This window comes from Hetaerina americana, unplaced genomic scaffold (genome assembly GCF_022747635.1).
Source record: "Hetaerina americana unplaced genomic scaffold, ioHetAmer1.1.p SCAF_9, whole genome shotgun sequence".
Taxonomy (NCBI): Eukaryota; Metazoa; Arthropoda; class Insecta; order Odonata; family Calopterygidae; genus Hetaerina; species Hetaerina americana.
The window spans coordinates 4,036,643-4,059,789 of NW_027287538.1; the positions used below are offsets into that span (position 1 = coordinate 4,036,643).

Below are 23,147 nucleotides of genomic sequence, written 5' to 3' on the forward strand. Positions count from 1 at the left end.
TAGTGCCCTTTTTTGCAATTAGCTAGGTTTTAACTAGATTACCTTTTCAAAAAGGGTGATGAACAGAGAAAAACCAAATTGGTCTTGAAGTCCAATGTCCTTGCAGAGTTGCATGCAAACCTCATTTGCTGTTGAAGCAGAGTCCGCTCGCACTGTTTTGGTGCACCCATCCATGAATGTGACTGCTAGTAAAATGGGTTTCTTGGATTTGGTGGCCTTTCAAAAAGATACATAATGATCACGTCATTAGGGAAAGTATTGTTGTTGTCACAAAAGATGGACTTTGACACTGAAATGGAAATTCACATTTTCAAGGTCCCTGAACTCATCTGTGCTCATAAAGTTTCATAACAAAAAGTTATAAACAGAGGATAGTACTAAAGATTCCACAAGTATTATATTGATATCCAAATGACTATGCATTAATATTTCTTGAGGAATTAAAATTTAGTTATATTCAACCACTGTACACTTGACCGAGTGTACACTTTATTTTATTAATGCTGAAATGATTATGAGTACTTCACAACAGTTTTATCATTCATAATTTCCAAAATTTAAAGACATATTTCTATTTTATCCATAGTTCTGTTGGTAAAAGTAAAAGAAGTTGAAGTGACATTGATGATGTTCCTGCTAATAATATGGTGCATCGTTGAAGATTCTAATATATTGTTCTATGACAAAGGTGACCATGGGTTTATCATTTTGAAGCAAAAAGTGAGAATACTTACTGTGACACTCACTGTTTTTAATAAAATGCAAATATATATGCGAAAATGGTTAATGTTCATTTTGGATGGCAAACTGAAATAAGTTACCTAGTTAATGCTCACACAATGTTCACTACACATATCAGCAATGGTTTCCACGAGTTACTTTATTTTCAACGGTCTTGAAAATGATAGTGTAATGTCACTTTCATAATAATAATATGTATTGGTCCCAGGACTTTAGAAAGTAAAATATAGGATAAGTCAGAGAACAAACATCAGTTGCTTTAGTGTTCTGAAGGCTCCAGAAACTCTTACTCTCTATAATAGCATGTATCTATCAGAAAATGCTTGAGATATTTCTTAACTGTGCCCATAAAAGGAACAGATTTTATGCCTGGTGGCAGATAGTTGAAAATTTTGATGGCAACATGAAAGGGACTCTTATAATAACATAGCAGAAGAGTGTCAGAAAAAATGCACATCAATACTCTGTCGAGTATTATGCCATGTACTTGAGCATTAGTGATTTGTTGTTTCATATTATTCTTAACATATAAACATAACTAATATATATACAGACAAGGTGAAATTACAATTTTCAATTCTTAAAAATAAGATTTGGAAGTTTGTCATGGGTTTATTTTTTCTATATACCTAATACATCTCTTTTGCATTATAAAAACTCTATGGAATCCAGGCAACGCTCCCCAAAAAATAATTCCGTAGCTCATATGTGACTGAAAGTTGCCATAGTAAACAGTTTTTAGTATATTTAAATCTACAATGTTTGGAAGATATCGTAGAATAAATCCACTTTTTGCCAAAGTGGTACATAAGCCAAGGATCCTCCAGTTTAAGGACTCATCAATTGACAAACCTAAAAGCTTGGTGCTGTGTACCCTTTCTATGGGTTGGCCTTTTAAACAGAGGTCTAACTGAGGCACTGCCCTTATTTTTTTATTTTTCATATAAAATCAACCTTGAAAACGACACAATATGTCGAAGTAAAATTGTTTCAGCATTCATGGTTACTTTCATGTCACCACAGAAGAATGAGCATTTTTGGATTCTTAAATAAGAAGTGAGAAAAATTAGAGTTGGTTTTATGTACTACTCATTGCCACCGGCCAGCACTAACCTGCAATTCCAAATAACTGGGTGGCTGGGACCGGGTTCCATTGTTAAACGTGCGCATTAATCGGTTGTGACAGTATGGTGCGTAACCAGGTGGTCCATTTTGTATGAATGCACGAAGGTAATTGACAAAGCTTTCTGATGGAGCAAAACACCCGACACACAAGGACAGGAGTATCCAGCCTCTGGCATGTGAAGGCTTTGATGGGTTGTTGGTGAGCTGCTTACAGATCTGGCAATAAATTTCATCTCTGTAAAGAAAACAAATGGGATGCCAGATTAAAAATCTATGCCTCTTCACAAGCAATGTCAGCCATAGAATCTGTCTCACTCTTTCAAGATTTTCAAGGCCTGATTTCAATTTTTAGATTCACTTTGCTAAAAAGTAATCCACGTCTATCCTCCTGCTTCAATGATCACATTTCCGGGATGTACATAGCTACACTCCATATCAAAGTTTTTACGAGTCTTTTCTTAATGTCCTTATTTAACATACCTGTCCTCAACTCCCTCCTCCTTGTGAAAGCCTCTTTGCCTAGCTCAGTTCCTCTCCTTATGTCCCTACTATTTTTACCATGTTGGTCCAAAACACTTCCGAGATACGTAAACTGTTCTACCTGCTCCAGTTTTTGCCCTCCTATTTTAATGTTTAGCTTAGCCTTTTCCTTTCTAGAAAATTGCATAACCTTTGTTTTATTAATATTGATTCTCATCCCATACCTGTCTCACTGAATTTCCAATTTACTCAGCAATGCTTGCAACCCCTTGGCTGACTGCCAAAATAAAGCTTGGTTATTAGCGAAACTAACTGATTTTACGAATTCCTCGTCCACTTTCACTCCTACCTCCAGTTCTTCCCATACCTCTTTAATCATTTCCTCTGCATACAGGTTGAACAGCAGCTGTGACAATGGGCAACCCTGCCTTACACCTCTACCTAATACTGCTCATCCGGACTCCCCGTTCCCCACTGGCACCTGAGCAGTCTGAGACATGTACAGGTTGTGAATTAGCCTCCTGTCCCTCCAATCAATTCCAATTTTCTGCAATACACTCTTTGGTTTTTCCCAAATCACACTATCAAACGCTTTTTCGAAATCTACGAAACAGGCAAATACCTCCTGGTTGTGTTCTATATTCCTCTCGATTAATAATCTCATTACTGCAATGGCATCACACATACCTCTCCCCTTCCTAAACCCAAACTGATCATCCCCTAAGTAATCATTTGCCCTACTCTCTATCCTTTTGTTTATGATCCTGAGAACAACTTTAGCTTCTTGGAATATCAAACTTATTGTCTTAACTTAGCTTTAACCTTTATTGGAATAGGAACTAAAACTGATCTCACAAAGTCTTCCAGCCAGATTCCTTCCTCAATAATACTATGAATCAGCCAATATAGTCTCTTCCTTCCACATTTTCCTAAACATTTCAGTAGTTCTGCAAGAATGTTATCTACCCCAAGGCCTTATTTAGTTTCATCTCCCTGAATACCCTTTCTATCTCATCGTCAAGTATACCTGGACCTAAGCTATCTTCCTCTATGTCATGTTCCTCTTCTATGTGTAACCTTGTTGGCCTAAGTTCTTTACCATAAAGTGCTTCTATGTATTCCTTCCATCTTTCTTGGATCTCACCCGAATTATTTCACTCTTTGTACTTCATTTTGCCTAACTCTGCGATTACATTCTTCCATTTTCTTCTCTCATCCATCCTTGTCATCAAGTCATGTGTGATCCATGATTTCCTTGCCCTTTTCCCATCAGAGCATCAGAAATCTGTTGTGGCAACATCGCTGCTGTGGGGTGGCTGAGGCAGGGTTACAATGTTGTCACAGGCCAGTTTGACATTCACTCTGAGATCACTCACCACACCAACTTCGCACACAACTTTCTCATTCCCATTGTTTTTGGTCACAAGTAGATGCACATAACTTTTAGGAATGCCAAGTTCATCAGAAACCATGCAAACTCTTCGTCTACAATCCCTGTTCAATCAAACCTTTCACTCTTGAAAGATTTACATCACTTTTATGAGGTCGAAAGGCATCAAACAACTTATGCTACTCAAAAACAACCGATCTACACGTGGCGTCATCACCATCAGCTGCCTTCAACCTTTCATGAGTTTCTTCCCTCATTTTTCCCAGTTTCACACAAAATTTGGTGGCCTAGCGCCGTTCCAATGACTGGCTCATGATGGAGCGTGACGAGGTCACGTATTAGAGATTTTGCAAATGAACAATCTGCACTCTGTAAAGGCTGGCCTCCAGTCTTTCCTTACACTCCCCTCCCTCGAACCCAGTCAGAGAAACTGCTGCCCATCTGTCTATCTATCCGGGAAAAAATAAGTCATGCTTCCACATTTGGGATGGATCTTGTGCGTATTAATTTCCATGAAATTAGACCCAGTTTCTGATGTGTTCATGCCTTACCTCAGCTGCTCCCTTAAAATTCCATGTCCAATGATGAAGTGCAGTTTTTCGAGATTGGAGGTTGGGCGTGACTGCAGCCAGTTTTGATAGCTGTCTGCTGCGTACTCGTCATTGAGCAGACCCCTTCTTACATCTTCCCCCAATTTATTTTTCCTCTTGAGTGTGAGTGAGACCAGTTTCTTTCTCTCTCTGATCCTTGCTGCTTTCTCTGTTGCAGTTTCTCCATGCTCCTGGAAAGAAATGCAGGAGAGGGATTTTTTCACTCCAAGATTAATCAGTGCCAACTTCAAAGTACTTGATGTCTCCATTTCAAGGGTATTATGATTAAAACTCAAGTTACAATCAGTCTTCATGGAAAAGTACGAGTCTTTCTTTCTATTTCAATAATGGATATCAATTACTTCCACGAAGTGAAGCCTGAAACAATAGAATATACTTACATTGTGTGTTTTTCGCTTAATCACTAGTGATAGCAGAATACAGTTAAATGGTGAAAATTCACCTCATTTATTCAAAATTCTAGAAAAAAATAAGGATTATGCAAAGAAAACATTTTTCTAAAACATAATCCTCATTCTAATCTTGAAGAAATTTTCCCGTTATTTAAGCTTTCTTGACTTTATCAATCCTTTTAATGCACTGGGCTGATGAAGTAGCCTTTGGATCTTGGGCAAAAAGAGCTCTGGGTTGATATATTGACTCGAGCATAAACTTTTGTTCAAGATTAGTAGACTAAACAATTACGTTTACTTTTTAAGATGATGCAAAATTCATTCACAAATATTGCCTGCGTCAGTTAATGTACAATGAAAAAACTGCACGTGGATATCTTTAAAAAATGACTTCAAAATATTTTTTTCCTCGGATGATACATTTGATTAAATTACCCTCCACACTTTTCGCTAGCGCCAGTGGCAGAATGCAGCACTAAGGGGGTCGATTTTCCACATGACGTGAATAATATCAAATATTGATATTCTCTGTGTGTACGAACCAAAAGAGTCAGTTGTTAGATAAAGGTGAATAAACTTGGTTGGTGTTTATCAGCGGCACAATGCAGCATGTGGCATCTCTGACAGAACTCACAATTTCATCTGATCCGTTGATATCAGCAAGCATTTCGCTGTTGCGCTCTCCCCATGCTCGTCCAAGGGTCGCAGTGACCCGACACATGACAGAAGTGCTGTCTCGTTCGGTGGTTGTCGTATACCGTGGTTCAGCCATATCACCCATAAAACGTAGTATGGTAATCCATAAAGCTTGAGCTGCCTGTAAATGCACACATTTATTTGTTCGCTATAACTCATGAACCATATACCCACACCAAAGGTATGAATGCCTACATGTAAGAAATGTAGTTAATCCTAGGAGGTAGGATGAACTATAAACATTTGTGCATGACATATATGTAATAAAAACATTTAGGGATTGTTATCACCCCTTTTGTTACAACAACATTCTAAAGTACCTAAGTTGCACTTTTCCAATTGGTAGTTTGCTGATAAGTTAAGTGTAAGAAGTTAGTAGAAATTGAAATCCTAAAATTATGTAAAATAGTTGCAAGAAAAATTGCAAATACTTTTGCTGAGTGATGCTGAAAATTCATCAAGGAAAAAGTTAAATCTTGAATTTACACCAAATTTCTACAATTGCTATGCATGGCTCTCATTGGCAGCACTAACACAAAAATAAATTTAATATAGTGCTTTGAGGTATCATAATGGGCTCAAAGGACCACAGTCCATGATGTCAGTAGACTTCCAACATTCTGCTCATTGGACTAATGCTAATAAAATTGGATATAGCACTATTCTCAAGATAAAAATGTATTGCTATCAAAGTGTCATAGAGTTTAGGTGAAAATGCTATTAGGGAGAGTTTGTAAGCCAAATTTCACTTACCAAGATGTCTCCTGGGTTGGACAGTTGAAGAAGAGGGTGCTTAATTGGCCGGCGGGAGTACATGTGGTTAACATTACCATTGAAGTAGGTCGATGCAAACTTCTGAAAGTTGTATTGAGTAAGATTCTCTGGAGTATCTTTGGAACCAGCTGGGGTAAGATCCGGAAGGTCAATAAAGTCTTGTTGATTTGGGCCACCTTGTCCTAGATCCTAATGAAAATATTGAAATTAGGTTCTCATCATGGCAAGGATATATAATGGCGGAAGGCCAGAATGATTTAACTTGATGGAAAGACATCATAAAAGACCATACATGGTTGGTATAAAGGCATTGGGAAAATTTTTGGAAAAATAGATTTAGTATTTCAGAAATTGCTACAACAATCAAAATCCTTCTAGGTACATCCCTTGAGCATCAACACACTTTTTTCAGTGGTTCTTCCTACACTTGAAGACTCCCTGGTAGGAGGAAGGTACTTAAGCATACGTGTGCAAGCTTCTTTGATGGCACTTAGGGTAGCAAAGCAGGCACGCTCCACTCTGCTCTTTTGGTCATCTGTCCAAAGACCTTCGGGAGGACGAGTTTCGTGCAGATCTTTCATGTTGCCAAATATCAGTGATAATGATGTGCAATGTCATCTTATCAATGCCAAAACGATCTTCAACCATGTACACACATAACCGACAATGGTCTAAATTCATCTCTCCATGCACATGCCAAGACAACATTGTTTAGACAGACACACTATTTGTATCAAACAAAATCTGCCATAGTGAAAAACGAGGAGCTAGCAAAACTGTTTTTACAAAATGAATTGTTGTGACTCATTCCAACCTTCCCAGATGACCACAATGCCCATGCAGAACTTGGAACAATTTGCTCTATGCTCACCTAGCGGAAGAAATGCATTCTAATAAAGCTCCACCAACTGCAGCACTATTTCGGTTATTTTTGAGTACTCCCTCATATAGCTATAAAGCAGAAATTCATCAATGACATTGTTAAGGAAAATTGGCTTTATTACTTATACGTAACAGTTTCGCCGAAGTTTCATTCGGCGTCTTCAGGACGAAGATGAGGGACTCGGTTTTTTTCAGTTTAAAAGGTTTTTATTTCCGTAAAGAACAGCGTACAAGAATGAATATAAAATATATAGTTGAAACATAACAACAACAATACGGAAACCCCGTTTTAGGATATACTCCTCTTCGGGTTTTTCGAGGGACTCGGAATTTTGCCACCCTTATATAGGTGGTCCCGTCTAGTGGCTGCTCGCTGATGGGTCCGTTTCCGGAGAACTCTCTTCCACGCGTTGTGGAGATGGTAGCCTTCATCTCTAGAGTAGATACCACCCACGATTGATTAGAGAAGTAATTGAGATTGCAAAAAATCCGGAGAACATTACTAGAGATGAAGGCTACCATCTCCACAACGCGTGGAAGAGAGTTCTCCGGAAACGGACCCATCAGCGAGCAGCCACTAGATGGGACCACCTATATAAGGGTGGCAAAATTCCGAGTCCCTCTATTTTCCGCAGCCGCTACCAGCTTTGTAGCCTTTCCTTGTTTAATTTTTCCACCCCGAAGAGGAGTATATCCTAAAACGGGATATCCGTATGGTTGTGATATGTTTCCACTATATATTTTATATATTCATTCTTGTACGCTGTTCTTTACGGAAATAAAAACCTTTTAAACTGAAAAAAACCGAGTCCCTCATCTTCGACCTGAAGACGCCGAATGCAACTTTGGCAAAACTGTTGTCAGAATCAAACAACGACGCGGTGAAACCCGACAATGCAGAATACTTCAAACCACCACCGCGAAAACCTACGCAGCTGAATTATTGTTGTTAATAATTAAACTTAGTATTTTTTCACAAAAACTTTTTGTGAAAAAATACCGAATTTAATTATTCAGTGATCATGAATTTTCGCAAAGTAGAACCTAAAACCATTAAGTTCACTTCTTAGGATTCATTGACACAAGTTATAGCTGGATTTGGATACCTACTTTAAGGCACCAATTGTTGTATGCAGTTGATACAGCTTACCCACAGCCCCTTTTGAGACAAGTCCTTCAGGCTACTCCATAGGGATTGTTTCTTTAGGATCGCCAGCCGTAAAAGCTGCAGTGACAGTAAAGTATTTGATGCCTAGGTCTAATGCCACCGACAAAACAATAAGCAATCTGAAGACACAATAAAATAGAATAGAGAATAACTGGGGAATATGTTTCATGATAAAGAATTGCATACTTCTATGTGCAGTCCTTCACAAACCAAACAGACTTTGTAAATTCACTCTAAGCATTTTTCACCTTCTGCTTGAACATAAATTTACATTACACTATAAAAATACATTACATTTATGAACACCAATTAGCTTCCTTATCTTTGAGTAAGTCAACAAGACAGAGAACCCTTTACTTAGCCAATGCATCCAATTCTACCTGTCTCTTTCCCCCAACTCTCTGGGCAAAGCCTCTTTTGATGCTAGAGGGTCACTGGAAAGCGGCAAAGACTGGGAGCATGTTGAATTTACTGATGTCAAGAAGAGCACATAACCTGGAAATTCTATGGGCACTGTATTCCACTCGGGATATTATCCTCACCCTCACCACTTGAGTTATTCACCTCATTACTCGTTGTGCCAATGCTGCCATTCTCTCCTGGCTATGGATATGAATGCTCATCTCATCTTTAAGAGTTCTGTAGCATTGACTGTATAGACCTTCTGGAACCTTCTTTGCTGGTTTCTTTCCCTAAACACATTTTGAAAGAACCCCACACCATGTTCATTTGTTATTCTTCCAACAGTTTCAGGATCTTCCACCAAATACCCTTTATAAACTCCTCATATTAAGCAAAGAAGTAATAGCATTTGGACTAGGTATCCAGCATCTTTAACAGCTCTTCAGCCACATTAGCATCATATCCAAACACTCTTAAATGCCTCACCTAAATTCTGAAATGCACCTATCTGTTCTAAGGCAGCAGATTACCAGGTGACCTTGTTGTTGTCCTATTTTTGAGGTATGGCTGCTCTGCACGCCTTGACCCAATAGTCCTTTAGCAAGTTACATCCTTCAGGCAGCATGCTTCCAGCCATTTCTACCACAGTTCTTTTCGTCCTTTCAGCTAATCCGTTCTGGTCAGGATTATGTGGTCCTGTAGTTTCATGTTTTCACCCACACGACCGTCCTGCAGTAGCTATTTCACCCCTATTTTCTGTTTACAAGTCTTTATTCATGTTTCCTGCCTCATATTCCACAATCACGAAACATTCCAGAACTAAACGAGACTCCTTTCTTTTAACCTTTTTAGTTCCAGTGGGTCGATCTATTGGATGCTGGAGTGTGTCTGAAGAATGCCACGGGCCCATCTATTGGCAAAGTGTTTTTTCGCTCACAGTTTTACCTTTCTGTGAGTCGCAATGCTTTTGTACACTGTGTTAGAGCATCTGTCAATGCTTTCTTATCATTGCTGATGAATTTTCATCATGAAAATGAAATATATGTTCACATTTTGATTATTTGAACATAAAGAGTTTTCTGCATGGTGGTGTATCTTCTTTTTCTGCGTAGCTGATGCCATTTCAATGTAAGCTTATGTATAAGCTTACATTTTATCATGCGTCTCTGTATTACTTACAAGTTCATGTTTGTATTATTGTAAGGTCATCTCTGTACTGAGCACAATTCACACTATGTCCCTCTTGTCCTAAACATTTTCGATGACACGTGATAATTCATTTCAATGGAAATGAGACATTTTATCTTTGCTCTGTCATGGGATTCTCCATAGTAGCCCTTTTGATGTTGCTTAGGAAAGACTAAAAGTTACAATGATTAATCAATTATTCATTCTGTTGGACTTATTTTGTCAAAAAAACAAAGAATATCTTCTTCCTAGAGTTCCTTGTTTGAATATTAATAATGTCCTAATAGAGGAGAAGTAATAATAATAATAATAATACTTTATTCATTTTAAAAATGGTACAACCATATTAAATGTCGTCAATATAAGTATTATTTAACATATAAACATACTTTCTTAAATGTGATGAAAATTGTCACAAAAGAATTCATCCAATGAGTATAGTGGGTGAGCAAGTAACCAGGTATATACCCTATTCTTGAAACTCTGGATACCATCTGATTTCAACTGAGTAGGCAGATAGTTATACAGTCGTATGTTCATATTGTGAAATGTGTTGTAAGTTGATGACAATCTACAATAAGTAGTATTTAGATTCGATTTACCTCTTGTGGAATAGTTATGGAGGTTGGATCTTAATTGGTAAGTTTCTAGATTAACTTTCACATGAATCAGAGCCTTAAAGATATACAAACAAAATACAGTCATGATTCTATACCTAATAAAAAAAGGTTTGCAGGAATCACGTGGTGGTATATTAGCAAGAGAGCGAATAGCTCTCTTTTGCAGTAGCAAAATTTGTTTAACATGAGGAGAATGACCCCATAACTCAACACCATAATTCAAATGACATTGAAAGAAGGCATGGTAAAGTGTTAAACGATACTCATTTGAAATGATAAAGTTGAGCTTTCTTAACATATAAACAGCTTTACTAAGTTTATTACAGGTCTGACTGATGTGAGTCTCCCAATTAAGTTTTGTATCAATATAAATTCCTAGTATTTTAGCAGTTTCAATATCAGTTGTTTTTGATTTAAGACTGCACACAATATGCTGAGTTTTGTTAGTATTTAATTGTAAATGATTAACATCAAACCATTCCTTAGCCTGTTTTTGGGTAGCGCTAGATCGTAACTTTGCATCTTCTGGATGTTGACACTTTTGCACAAAAGTAGTGTCATCAGCATATAAAACAGATCTAGGTTTCATATTACAGGGCAAATCATTAATCATGATAATGAAAAGTACTGGGCCAAGCACAGAGCCCTGTGGTACACCACATTTTACTTTAAGAGCTGCAGACCGACAGCCATCAAGTTCAACCAATTGGTGGCGATCATCCAAATATGACTTCATTAGTTTCAGTGCAACACCCTTAATACCATAATATTCTAGCTTTGTTAGTAATATTGAATGATTAACACAGTCGAAGGCCTTACTAAGATCACATAGTGTCACTGAGACTGATTCCTTTTCTTCAAATGCATTAATGACATAATTAACTATGGACTCTACTGCCAAAATTGTAGATTTCCCAGATCGAAAGCCGTACTGGGATTTGGAAAAGAGATTATTTAACTCAAAAAAATTACATATTTGATCTTTCATAATAGCTTCAAAAATTTTACCAAAAACGGGGACTATGGAAATGGGGCGGTAGTTAGCTAAATCATCTTTATCACCTTTCTTATAGACAGGTACTGTTTTGGAATATTTTAGAGCCGTTGGAAAATCTCCTGTCTCAAAACATAAATTGACTAACATTGCTAATGGTTCCACAATGAGCACAATAATGTCCTTTATTAGGGAGTTAGAAAGACCATAAATATCCTTACTGTTGGATTTTTTAAATTTTTTAACAGTCGATATAATATCAAGTGGAGTAACAAAATTCCATTTAAAATTTAAATTATTCGGAGGAAGATTTTGCAGCATATTACCAATATTGGCAGCATCAACTTTTCGAGAGAACAAATTGTCTTCAACAGCTTTTAAGAAAAAATTATTTACAGCATCTGGGGTGAAAGGAAGATTTTCTTTTCCATTACCATGACAAACTTCTTGATTGATTACACTCCATGCTGCCTTTTGTTTATTTTTTGCATTCAATATAAAATCCTTGTAAGCATTATTTTTTGCACACCTAACTAAATTATAATAATCTCTTTTGTATTTCAAGTAGGCCTCTTTGTCATGCCGGCTTCCACTGGTTTTGTAAGAGTGGTAGTAACTAAGTAAATCATTTCTAAGAGCTAATAACTCCCCAGTATACCAGAGATTTTTTTTATTTTTAGTGGGGATAGAGTTTAGAATTTTTTTAGGAAAGCATTGCTCAAAAATGCCTAGGAAATTACCTAAAAAACTTGAAAAACATGTTTGTTCTACAGAGTCTGTGCAAAAACCATGCCAATCAATACAAGATAGAAGCAGTTGGAAACTCTCTAAACCTTCTATTGTTATAGGCCTCACAATTATGGTTTTACCTCTATTTGGATATATCTTTTGAGTTATTTGAGTATTAAAAGTGAAGCTTATGCCTTGATGGTCAGAAAGGAGATAGTCAATAACACTTATACTGTACAGTTCAGGACCACAATTGGTGATCACATTATCCAGGCAGGCAGAAAGTCGAGTAGGCTGTTTGTTTGCCCAGTATAAATTATAAGAAAGCAAAAGATTTTCAAGAACCTGAAAATCACTAGTTTTTAGTGTTATGTCAATGTTGAGATCTCCACAAATTATGATATTGGCTTTCAGAGTCAAGAATAGGGATAGTACTAGTTCCAGTTGATTGCAGAAGTGTTCAAAAACACCATTAGGGGAGCGATACACAGAAGCAATGATCAAATTCAGGTCCTTCAATATGATCGCAGATATTTCAAAGTGCAATTCAAGACAGAAATTGTCCAAGTCAATTACCTTGAAGGGCATACCTTTCAAGACATAAATACAGGTACCACCGTTTTTTGCTACAGATCGGCAGTAGAAAGATGCTAAGCCAAAATCACTAATTTTATACACATCAAATTCATTTTTCGTGATCCAGTGCTCATTGAAACATAGCACATTGTAGCCACCATGTTTGACTATTGCCTCTATCTCCGTTATCTTATTACGTAAACATCGCACATTTTGGCAAAATAAATTAATGCTATCTAGTCAAAAGGACTTGGGTTTTGATATTCCCGTTTGGAGGCGGGTAACACGTTTCTCTAAGGAACACTTTTCCATAGTGTTATCGGTGTGGCCCCTTGTTATTGACTATATAGTAGTGACTGATTTCTGGGAAGATTATATGTGTGGGACTTGAGTACATATTTTGGCATATTCAATATAAATATTTTAGAAATACTGTCAAAAGCATTAAATTGTTTGTTTAAGCTAAGTAATAGTAGTAGAAACTAATAATGATAAAATTATCAATATCAAAAAATTATTGAAGAAAATTTTCTAATCTGAAAGTAAAAGTTTGAATAAAATAATAAATTTTAAAATTACACGGAGGTGTGTCCAAAAGCTGTCCGACTTGCATTCATATCTCGGCATTAAATCTTGCAAATAAAGTAGTCCCTTTTGCTTTGCTTTCTAAGCTACACTGCTTTAAATCCAGATTGTAGATCACATTTTGAATATGTTCAATTATCCCATTTTAGTGACTCCTAGCCTTCTTTGGGCATAACTCAAGACTTCTTCTTCTGCCTACCCTGGACCTCCAATGACCTTGAGCATGTTGCCAAGTAAGAAGGTCACCATCCATGTTGGTCTCCTTGATGCCTTCCTCCCCCTCCCCCTCTGCCTCCTGCCTGCAGTCTTTCTGCTTCCTGCTGCAGCCCCTGCTAGACCAGGTCTGATTGGATGGCTGCAGTTTTGTGTCCTCCAGCACCACATTAGAGCATGCAGCTCACTATGGGGCCTTTTTCCCAATGTTTTTCAACTCTGCGTCAGTCGTGGTGAATTTATGAACATAGCAGCCCTGGCTCATGACCTCATGGTCATGTGAAACATCTGAACTATAAAGAGTAATTTGGTGATTAGCACACTTGTCTTCATAAGTTTGCTGGAGGGAATCGGATTGGTGCGGTGGCTAGCATACTAGCTTTCCACCTAGAGGGCTCAGGTTCAAATTGTGGAAACGGCAGATATTTTTCAGTGGTATCCTGATACCTTGTTGAGGTGCTTTGTGGAGAGCACTTTAAGTGCATACACCATCCATTGGATGGACATCATTTAACTGTTTGAGCCCTTGGTGCCTCTTGTTAAAAGAGTGGGCTAATGCCAATTCTGGGTTTCTCTCTCCACCCTTCCATCTTTCCCATCCATCCCTTGAGGCACCAATTACCTCAGCTGTAACTAGCCTCTCCTAATAACTACTACTAAGTTTGCTGCAGCTTACTTCACATCACCTTGCTTGGCTGTCTTGACTCCATAGCCTCAATTTTAGGTCCTGGTCCAGTAGCAAATAGGTTTTTGCTCTCACTTCCTGAGCTTACTTATTTCTGTGTATGGGTGCATCCACTTTCTCCAAGATATATTCCCACAGGTCCTCATGAAGTAAGTACACTTCCAAATCCATCACCCTTGCTTGCACTTCCAAATCCATTCCTAACCCTTGCAATTTTCCTATTTGCAGCAATGAGCCTCCGTGGGTAATATGAAAAGCTACACAAGCTCACATTTGCATCACAAGATGCTATTTTGTGGTCTTCACTCTAAACTCAGTCCAAGAAAAAACATTTTAACGTGAGACACAACTATTCATGAGTTTATTCAAATGTGAAGCACATGTATGCAATGAAAAAAACTGACATTTAATTGCGATTAAAACATGATTCATCATCCAAATTATCAAGCAATTACTTCACTGCATTCTGTACCCATAACTTGTTGTAATTTCTCGTCAGGGGATTGGAGGATTGAATGCCTAATTAAGAGGAAAGAATGAGCATCACATCTCTGCACACTGAGCCAACATTGAAAGTGGCCAGGAAGCAGTATTTTATTTTAAACTCTCTTTCTCAAAGCAGGCTTGCAAGGAAAGGCACTGCAATTGTATTGACAACTAAAAATATGGCAGAGCTACACAAGACTTAAATAATCAGCCAGTGAATGTTTTGAGACTGACAGTATTGACTAAGTTTGTATGAGAAATTTGTTGTCTCAGGCGTAACTTTATGGAATTTGCATAATATATAGGAATTATTGAATTTCTAATTCCACACACTTCACTATAGATATCTACATCGAAAGTCAATGTCATCATCACCTGATAGGACGTTCAATGTCAAAACTTGGGTCGTATTTTTGAATAAAGTGTGGGGAATTGCTGAGTCAATAATTTCATTTCATTTCAATTTATATGTAAAATATCTGTAACTATGTATGTAATTGTAGGTAGTCTTGTTTTGTTGCTAATTTTTTTGTTATATATGTACATTTTGATAGTTAACTTTGTAATGATAAATGAAGTTAATGAATATGCCAAGTGTAGATCTGCATGAGACTTTGTCTGAGCTCACACACTTGCTTGATGTCTTAGGTGTAGTTATTATGGAGCTGACCTTGAAAACTGATGGTCCTGTGTCAGTTCGTACTTGCTGCCCAACGCCACCTTCACCTTCTGTGGGAGTGGTGCTGGCACCCGCTGCAGAGGGAATTAGGAAATTGAATACATCGTCAACCAATCGGCTCTCATCCATTGGTCCACTTGGCTTCCACTGTTTCTCCCTCGTCTTGATTGTCACCTTACGGTCTTTCCTCCATGCCTCTTCGGAATCTTGCTCCCATGACTGCTCAAATGCTAACATTTGTTCCTGCAAAGATTTGCTATTTTCAGTAATCTTCTTCATGACAGCTCTTTTAGTGGTTGAATATGACTTACCTAGATTTTCAGATCAATTCCAAGTTGGTCAAAATTAAATAACCATTTAAATTTTGAAAAAAAACATACTTAATCAGCATTATAATTGAAGATAAATATTGGCGCAGTGCATGACTCTCAAGAAAGTATCATGGATGGTAAACATTTCTAGGTGGAATTGTATGCACATTTCAGCAGTATTTTGAATGGGATGAAGATAATTCTTGGAGATATTAGAAGAGTAATTTCTCTAAAAGAAGGATCCAGATCAGCTCTTAGTAGAAGGATGTCTTTCAAGACTTCGAAATGGAGTACACTATTTTGACTTGATCTCTGGGGAAACAGGAGAAGTAGATGCCCTGCTAACACCAGCCATTTAAATGTAACTTAAAATGCCCCTCAAGTTAAAGTATTCATTTAAAGAATGTTGGGCCATTTAAAATTAGGCTGTCATTAAAAAGATGACAAACTCACCAGACATATAGAAGGCAGTCACCTTTTTTCTATAATACCTGTATAGCCATTGCATGCCTTATGTAGAGATGGGATGATAGATATTAGATACAGGTATACAAGGATAAGCATTGAATCTAGGCTATGGTAAACAACTTTGATCTCTTAATTTTCAGCATTTAAAAAAAAGTGTTAATCCCATGTATCTGGACTCTTGGCTAACTCTGCATTCTGTAGGGTAGATTAACCAGTATTTTGACTATTCAGAATGCATTTTCTCACTTTCATCTCAGATGACCAATATTTTAATGTAAAATGAGTGTTAGAAACCAAAACCTAGACCCATGTGCATGCATCTTTCTAAACATACCACAGATTCACATAAGACAGCAGCAATAACTATCAGCTAAAGAGGACAAGGACTTCTAAAATCTCTTAAGAGGTTTAAAGTTAAATTTTACATTGTTCATTTTTCACTAATATCTGATACATATATCATGTATTGCCAAATTGTGAAAATGGGAACTCCTGATATACCCGACACCTTATCTATAATATTTTCTTGTGACCAAGAGCTGATGACTGTTGTTGTACCATGGAGTAACTAAAGAAGAAAAAGATTACTGGTTACCTTGCAATTTTGTTCTGCAATGTCTTGGTAATTTTTTCTTCCTTCTTTCTTTAACTTGGCTACTGCTTCTCTTCTCATTGCTAAAATTTCATGATGTTTCTTCCTCCGCCACTAAAGAATATAAGATAAGGCATTAAATTTTAGATATCTCAATAATAATGACAATTTATTTCCATTCAATATATTCATATAACAACAATAGATATCATCATGAGTGTGTGGAAATACATAATACAAGAAATGAATAAATATATTACAACTTATGTGACAAAAATTCAAAAACACTGTGGTGGGCTTTGCTCTTCAGGATTAGCTTTATATTTCTTACATACAACACACAAACACAGGGTGTATGCACAGGATGGCATATAAAAGAAATGAGAGGGTTAAGTTGTACAAAAATTTGATAAACTTGTACTGAAACACAATGGGCAAAGTAGTTGGGACATAAGAAGAATAATTGATTCATTCAAAGAAACTTTCCCAGGGCGGAAGGCATTGATGACATGGACTTGTCCTACTTCATCCATGTGGAGAGCAATTTATGTGGAATATATTGTACATCAGATGGGACATCAAACTGTGGACATTGTGTCTTATGCTTAGTGGATCTGTTTGGACAATACACATATATGTTGACATACCCTTGCTTTGAAAACAATCTTCTGAGCAATCAGACTTCTTGCTAAGGCTTGAATTTTTACAACAGCTTTCCTCTTCTGCAGAATTTCTTGGCGCATATTGTGGCCACGGCAGTAAGCCTAAAGAAATAAATTGAAGAAAATACTATAGAAATGGTAATCACTTAAAATGAGTATTCCCCAACGCATATAGTTTTTAAAGTATTGGCTGGGAGATCTTTGACAGATGACAACTAACAAATGCCTACAATTGAACCAAAGGTCAGTTTGATGGGTGAGAGTGGGGCTCCCCTAGCACTTGGGGCATATGCTAGTCTCATTTTTAGATTAGGGAATTAGTTCAGTTTTCTATGCTTCCTGCATTTCCTCTGGAACATCTAGGGCCTAGAAGATAGAACTCTCCTTAGGCTTATCTGTGGGTGTTCAGAGGGCATCACCAAGTTTGGAATTTAGAACTATTACAACCTTTTACTCTTCCTCACTGTCAGGAGATGAAGAATGATTATAAATCATTCTATGTAAAGAGAATCTCCATCCAGAAATACACCAAAAATTTATGATGCCAGTATTAAGGAGTCCTTCTCCTTGGAAAAATACTCCTCAATACAAGTCTATGGTCTGAAACACAAATGTGGTTCAAGCCAATTTAAACTAGAACAAAACTCCAGTTGAGAATTTACGATTAATTTTGCATCTGAATATTCAAATCGTAGGTGGAAGGCTAACTGCTCTTTAGTAGAGGGACTTTGAAATCACTTTGGAACTATTGAATAATTGGTGTGTAATTAAGTACAACTTTTCATGAAATTTTTATACAAATATCCATCCAATGATTGGGATTGATTATTGAATTTGTTTGGATCTTATTTGGGTGTATTGTTTCCTGTTGTTAATTGTGACTCTCTAGAAACTGAAACAGACTCTCCTTGAAGGGAGAGCAATGGATATGCTTGGTAGTTTACCACCCCAACTTCAAAACAGTTGGGCAAACGAGTTACAAAGGCATTTAATTCTAGTTGTTCTTGGATGAAAGACAATTTGTTTGCACTGCCACTGAGTTTGACTTGATATTGTACCAAAGTTCGGTGGGACTCTTCGGAACAATAGAAGAATGATCTAAAATTCCTAGGTAAAAATTCAACCAAACAGCTACAGGCTTCTAATGTCAAAGAAAACTTTAAAAGGTAAAGAAGAGCCCAAGTACACTTATTTTGCAATAATGACCATTATTGTTATGCAAATGATGGCTATTTGGTAGCTGGAAAAATGGTATTGTGTAAACAATTATACTGTGGGGCCTGGGAGGAACTCTTGCTTGTGTTTGTATGCATGTTTGTCACTTGTGGGGTTGCTGGAAATTATATGAGCACGGCCGGTGCTGGGAAATACTAATAAATCACATTTAAAGCATTTGAATAAACAGCAGATTTATTCTGTGTGCTGTGCATAACAGACCAAGGTCAACGCAGTAAGATATATGCCATGGGTGCACAAGAGGGATGAATGCTCGGCTGGGGTCGAGACGTGACTGGTTCATCGTGGGTCAAGATGCCTCCTCGTGGGTCGTGCCTAGGGTGACACCTCGCGGCACACCCCTGAATCGCACAAACAAATGAACCACTACATCACTCTAGACTGAAAACAACTAGAAATACTCTTCTAGACACAGAGTATCCATGTCCTCCTCGCAGCGCCAGGATGATGTGTCTGTCTGCAGCTCTGCACAACTTGTATTTTACTGTGAGCAATAGTCTTCTGGACTTAAAGGCTGAGCGTTGTCTGAGTTTATGCATGCCTGTAAAGTGACTACTCCCCTATTTAGCTTATTTGTTAATCCGGGCATGAATGAGTAGAAATTATTTAGATATTTAATTATCTGAACTTATCACTAATGCAGAGTGTCTGCCTTGTTAAAGAGGGAGGGCTACTTTTTAGAAGTATTTGATGAACATAATCAAGTACTTTTATGAGGTGAGTGCAACGGCTCATCAAACGTAGCATTAGGGTGATTGCAAATTAGCTGAGCTAATCTGTTGACAATCAATGGAGAATTCTATTTTTGAAGTGAAAGGACACGAAGAACTTTCAAAATAGAATCATACCTTGTGTGGTGTTTCAAGTGAATTTTTATATTTTCAAACCAGTGTTAAAGCAACCATTTTACATGGGCATTCAGGCAGCATAGCTGCATTTATTCAGGTATGTTCCCTTTATAGGATGCAAAATATATGATATTATGGCTAGTAAAATATGCATTCACCTCCTCTCATAAGCAATGAAGGACTTGACACATGTTGGAAAGAAGGCCGAGCAGGGTGCGGTGCGGTAACACCTTTTTTTAAACGGGGTTTTTCTTGGTAAAAAAGCAAGTTGTATTGCCTTTTATGAGGTGAGTGCAACGGCTCATCAAACGTAGCATTAGGGTGATTGCAAATTAGCTGAGCTAATCTGTTGACAATCAATGGAGAATTCTATTTTTGAAGTGAAAGGACACGAAGAACTTTCAAAATAGAATCATACCTTGTGTGGTGTTTCAAGTGAATTTTTATATTTTCAAACCAGTGTTAAAGCAACCATTTTACATGGGCATTCAGGCAGCATAGCTGCATTTATTCAGGTATGTTCCCTTTATAGGATGCAAAATATATGATATTATGGCTAGTAAAATATGCATTCACCTCCTCTCATAAGCAATGAAGGACTTGACACATGTTGGAAAGAAGGCCGAGCAGGGTGCGGTGCGGTAACACCTTTTTTTAAACGGGGTTTTTCTTGGTAAAAAAGCAAGTTGTATTGCCGCAGCCTATGTATGTTGTCCCTTTAAAAACTCAGGAGGGGTGCTATAGCATTGCTGTTTCATTTCAGGATTGATTTATTTTCAATTACCAATACATATTTTTGAGATGGTAGTATTTCTTGTTTAACATTTTAGCAACCCTCTTCTTGGAAAAGAAGTACATTCCTGAAAGTTGAAAATTTTAACCCTCTTCAGGAATAAGAGTGTGTGCTGTAAGGCATGGGAGTTAAAATTGAATTTGAATGAATTAGTTTTGATAAATTTTTGGAGGAAATATTTGGAATAGCTTATAGCAAGTTAAGATTCATAAAAAGAATACTTGAGAATTGTAATGAAAGGGTCAAGGACCTTTGTCATTTCACATTAGTAAGGCCCCACATTGAGTATACTGCTGCAAGTGTATGGGATCCTCATGAAGTAGACTTAATTTTGGAACTAGATTGAGTGCAACGAAGAACAGCTAGGTCTGTGAAAAGTTGTTATGAACAAGGTAGCAGTCTCACGACGCATCAAAAGGATTAGGATGGGAGCCACTAGTTGGATGTAGGCTTAAGTACAGGTTGAAGTTACTGTGTAAACTTGAGGCAGATAACTAATCTGAGGATGTTAAAGACATATTACAGACCCTGACTTACTTACAGGTAGATCATATCACCAGTGTAAAATCAGGGAGTTAGATAGTAGAACAGATAGATTTAAAATATCTTTTTTTCCTCATTCCATTAGAGATCATAATGTATATGACAGCAATTGCACAGGAGATAATTAGAATTGGTAGTGTATATATTTGTCAATATCCTGCATATTATTCTTTTTATTTAATAGGCCCGTCTTCTTAATAGTTCTACAGCATGATTTGAATATACACATCCTGTTATTGAATATTGTTGCTTGTAAGTTCCTTCTTTCTTGTGATTACAACTTATCAAGTGCATGATTAAACTAGTATTTGTGTAGAGGTAACATGATTTGGTTTTGCATTTGGTTTTATTCAATTTTATGGGTGGTGACTTAATACCCCCCAACACACACCCCAGTGGCGGCTTATGGGGTATTATGTAGATGTAGAGAGATGTAGATGTAGAGAGATGTAGATGAAGATAAAGTGATTTTATTTACTAACCTGAAAAATTGTTCACTCACCTGGAGATGAATAATTGTCATCCTTAGCTTGTGAAACTTGTGAGTGAGGAGGCGGGATCGAATGGATGCTGCCAATCGTAGGAAACCCCTCATTCTTGCAAGATATTCTTTTCTTGGTTTATGACCTCGCCAAAACTTTTGGAACACAATAGCTGCTGCACGAAGTTGAAGAAATCTGTGAGCATTTGAAAATTAGAATGAGTTACTAACTAGGGTAACTCTTAGTTTAACAAAATCAAAAGTATGAAATAGACAGCTAACAAGATTGGGATCTAAGTACCAATGAAGTAGAAAAATGATATTACCATATCAAAAGCCCTGTGGTACTCAAGACTCTTCATCATGTTTATGCTTGAGATGATGGGATGAAAAGAGTGTGAAAGCATGGACATTATTTTGAATGAAGTGACACTTATATGACACTCAATTTGGTAATTTCCAATCTCTAGTATGCTATGGAATTATTTTTCAGGGCCCTTTTATGGGTGCTGAGAAAGAATTCATCAATGTAAAAAGAATTATATACAGGGTATGTCCCAAAAAGTAAGTAAAACGATTTTTCCAGGTGAAGTGGACGACATTAGAGGGAGAATTTTTGACTGAAAGAATGGATTAGGTCTTGAGAAAGCAACACGACCCACGTCAGCTGTCTGCAGGCCATTACGGTCTGCAGACTGCTAGACTGGACCCCTGTTCAAGATATCGTGCCACGAATCCATGATGTTACTTTTAATGGAGCAATGACACACTATGCTGAAAAATTTTGTGTTAAGCCCAGGAAATCAGGTTTAGAGAACATGACCATGAAAAAGTGTGTGCCAAGATCATGCGAAGACTTTTTGCACATTTCTGTCGCATCATCAAGGCATTCCTCATATCATAAACTTCCTTTTCCTCCTCTCAGGGTTCTACTTGTGCCAGTGGAAAATCATTCCTTGAAACCTTACCATGATCTGCTAACCTGATTTCCTGAGCTTAACACAAAGGTTTTCAGTATGTTCAAGAAAACATTTGTCTATTTCCTAAAAACTGAGTTGTATCCATTGGTATGCCACGACAAAGAAAGGTGCAAGTAATACAGCAATCCACTTCTCTTTTTCAAATCAATCATTAAATTAATCAATCAATTTATTTTAGCCCAAGGGTTTGTCATGGAAGTAAAGGACATGCCAAGGAAAATACACAGATACAAATTATGGCTGCAGATATTCATCGACAGAGTTGGATGTATGCTTTAACATATATTCACAAAAAGGACCCCTTTACACTGGCATTAAATTTATAGTTATTTACCAGCAAGTATAAAAGAAAGCAATTCATTTTAGATGTTAATCTGGGTTTAAATCTTTTTAAATTAAGAGTTGTTTTTATGACCTAAATGAGTAGTTTGCATCAAGGTATGACAAACCGTAACCATTTAGTTTTTATTATAACCAATTCTCAAAAGATATGTGTGCATTCTTTGTTTTTTATAGGATACATCTTATATTTTACCATTGTAAAATAACAAGATGAAATAATAAATAAATGAAATTAAGCTGTGTTTTGTACAAAATATTCTGTGTGAAATACAGAAAAAGAATACACCAACAACTATTATCTAATTAATTTGAATCTGAGAATAATGAGAAGGACACATGACATGAAATATAAATTACTTGTATTAAATTCATGCATTAAATTCACTTCTATGAAAAGAAAACAGTAGTTACCTGAAAAAATGCTGACAAGGACTAATTGTTAAAGAAATATTGAATTGATACTAAGCGTAACTTA

At 37.0% G+C, this 23,147-nt stretch overlaps 1 protein-coding gene across 1 annotated transcript in view; it reads right to left on the minus strand.

Annotated features, from left to right (window-relative positions):
• The window catches only part of LOC139699003 (myosin-VIIa-like), a 130,684-nt gene that overhangs the window by 51,867 nt on the left and 55,670 nt on the right, over positions 1 to 23,147 (minus strand). Inside the window, exons 15-25 of the mRNA XM_071597998.1 lie at positions 21,372 to 21,546; positions 17,435 to 17,551; positions 16,791 to 16,901; positions 15,366 to 15,659; positions 13,553 to 13,708; positions 8,832 to 8,951; positions 6,189 to 6,398; positions 5,374 to 5,556; positions 4,288 to 4,517; positions 1,855 to 2,101; positions 43 to 216 (exon numbers count right to left, since the gene is read on the minus strand). Coding sequence (XP_071454099.1) covers positions 43 to 216; positions 1,855 to 2,101; positions 4,288 to 4,517; positions 5,374 to 5,556; positions 6,189 to 6,398; positions 8,832 to 8,951; positions 13,553 to 13,708; positions 15,366 to 15,659; positions 16,791 to 16,901; positions 17,435 to 17,551; positions 21,372 to 21,546 — 2,017 coding nt within the window. The remainder of the gene's footprint in view (positions 1 to 42; positions 217 to 1,854; positions 2,102 to 4,287; positions 4,518 to 5,373; positions 5,557 to 6,188; positions 6,399 to 8,831; positions 8,952 to 13,552; positions 13,709 to 15,365; positions 15,660 to 16,790; positions 16,902 to 17,434; positions 17,552 to 21,371; positions 21,547 to 23,147) is intronic.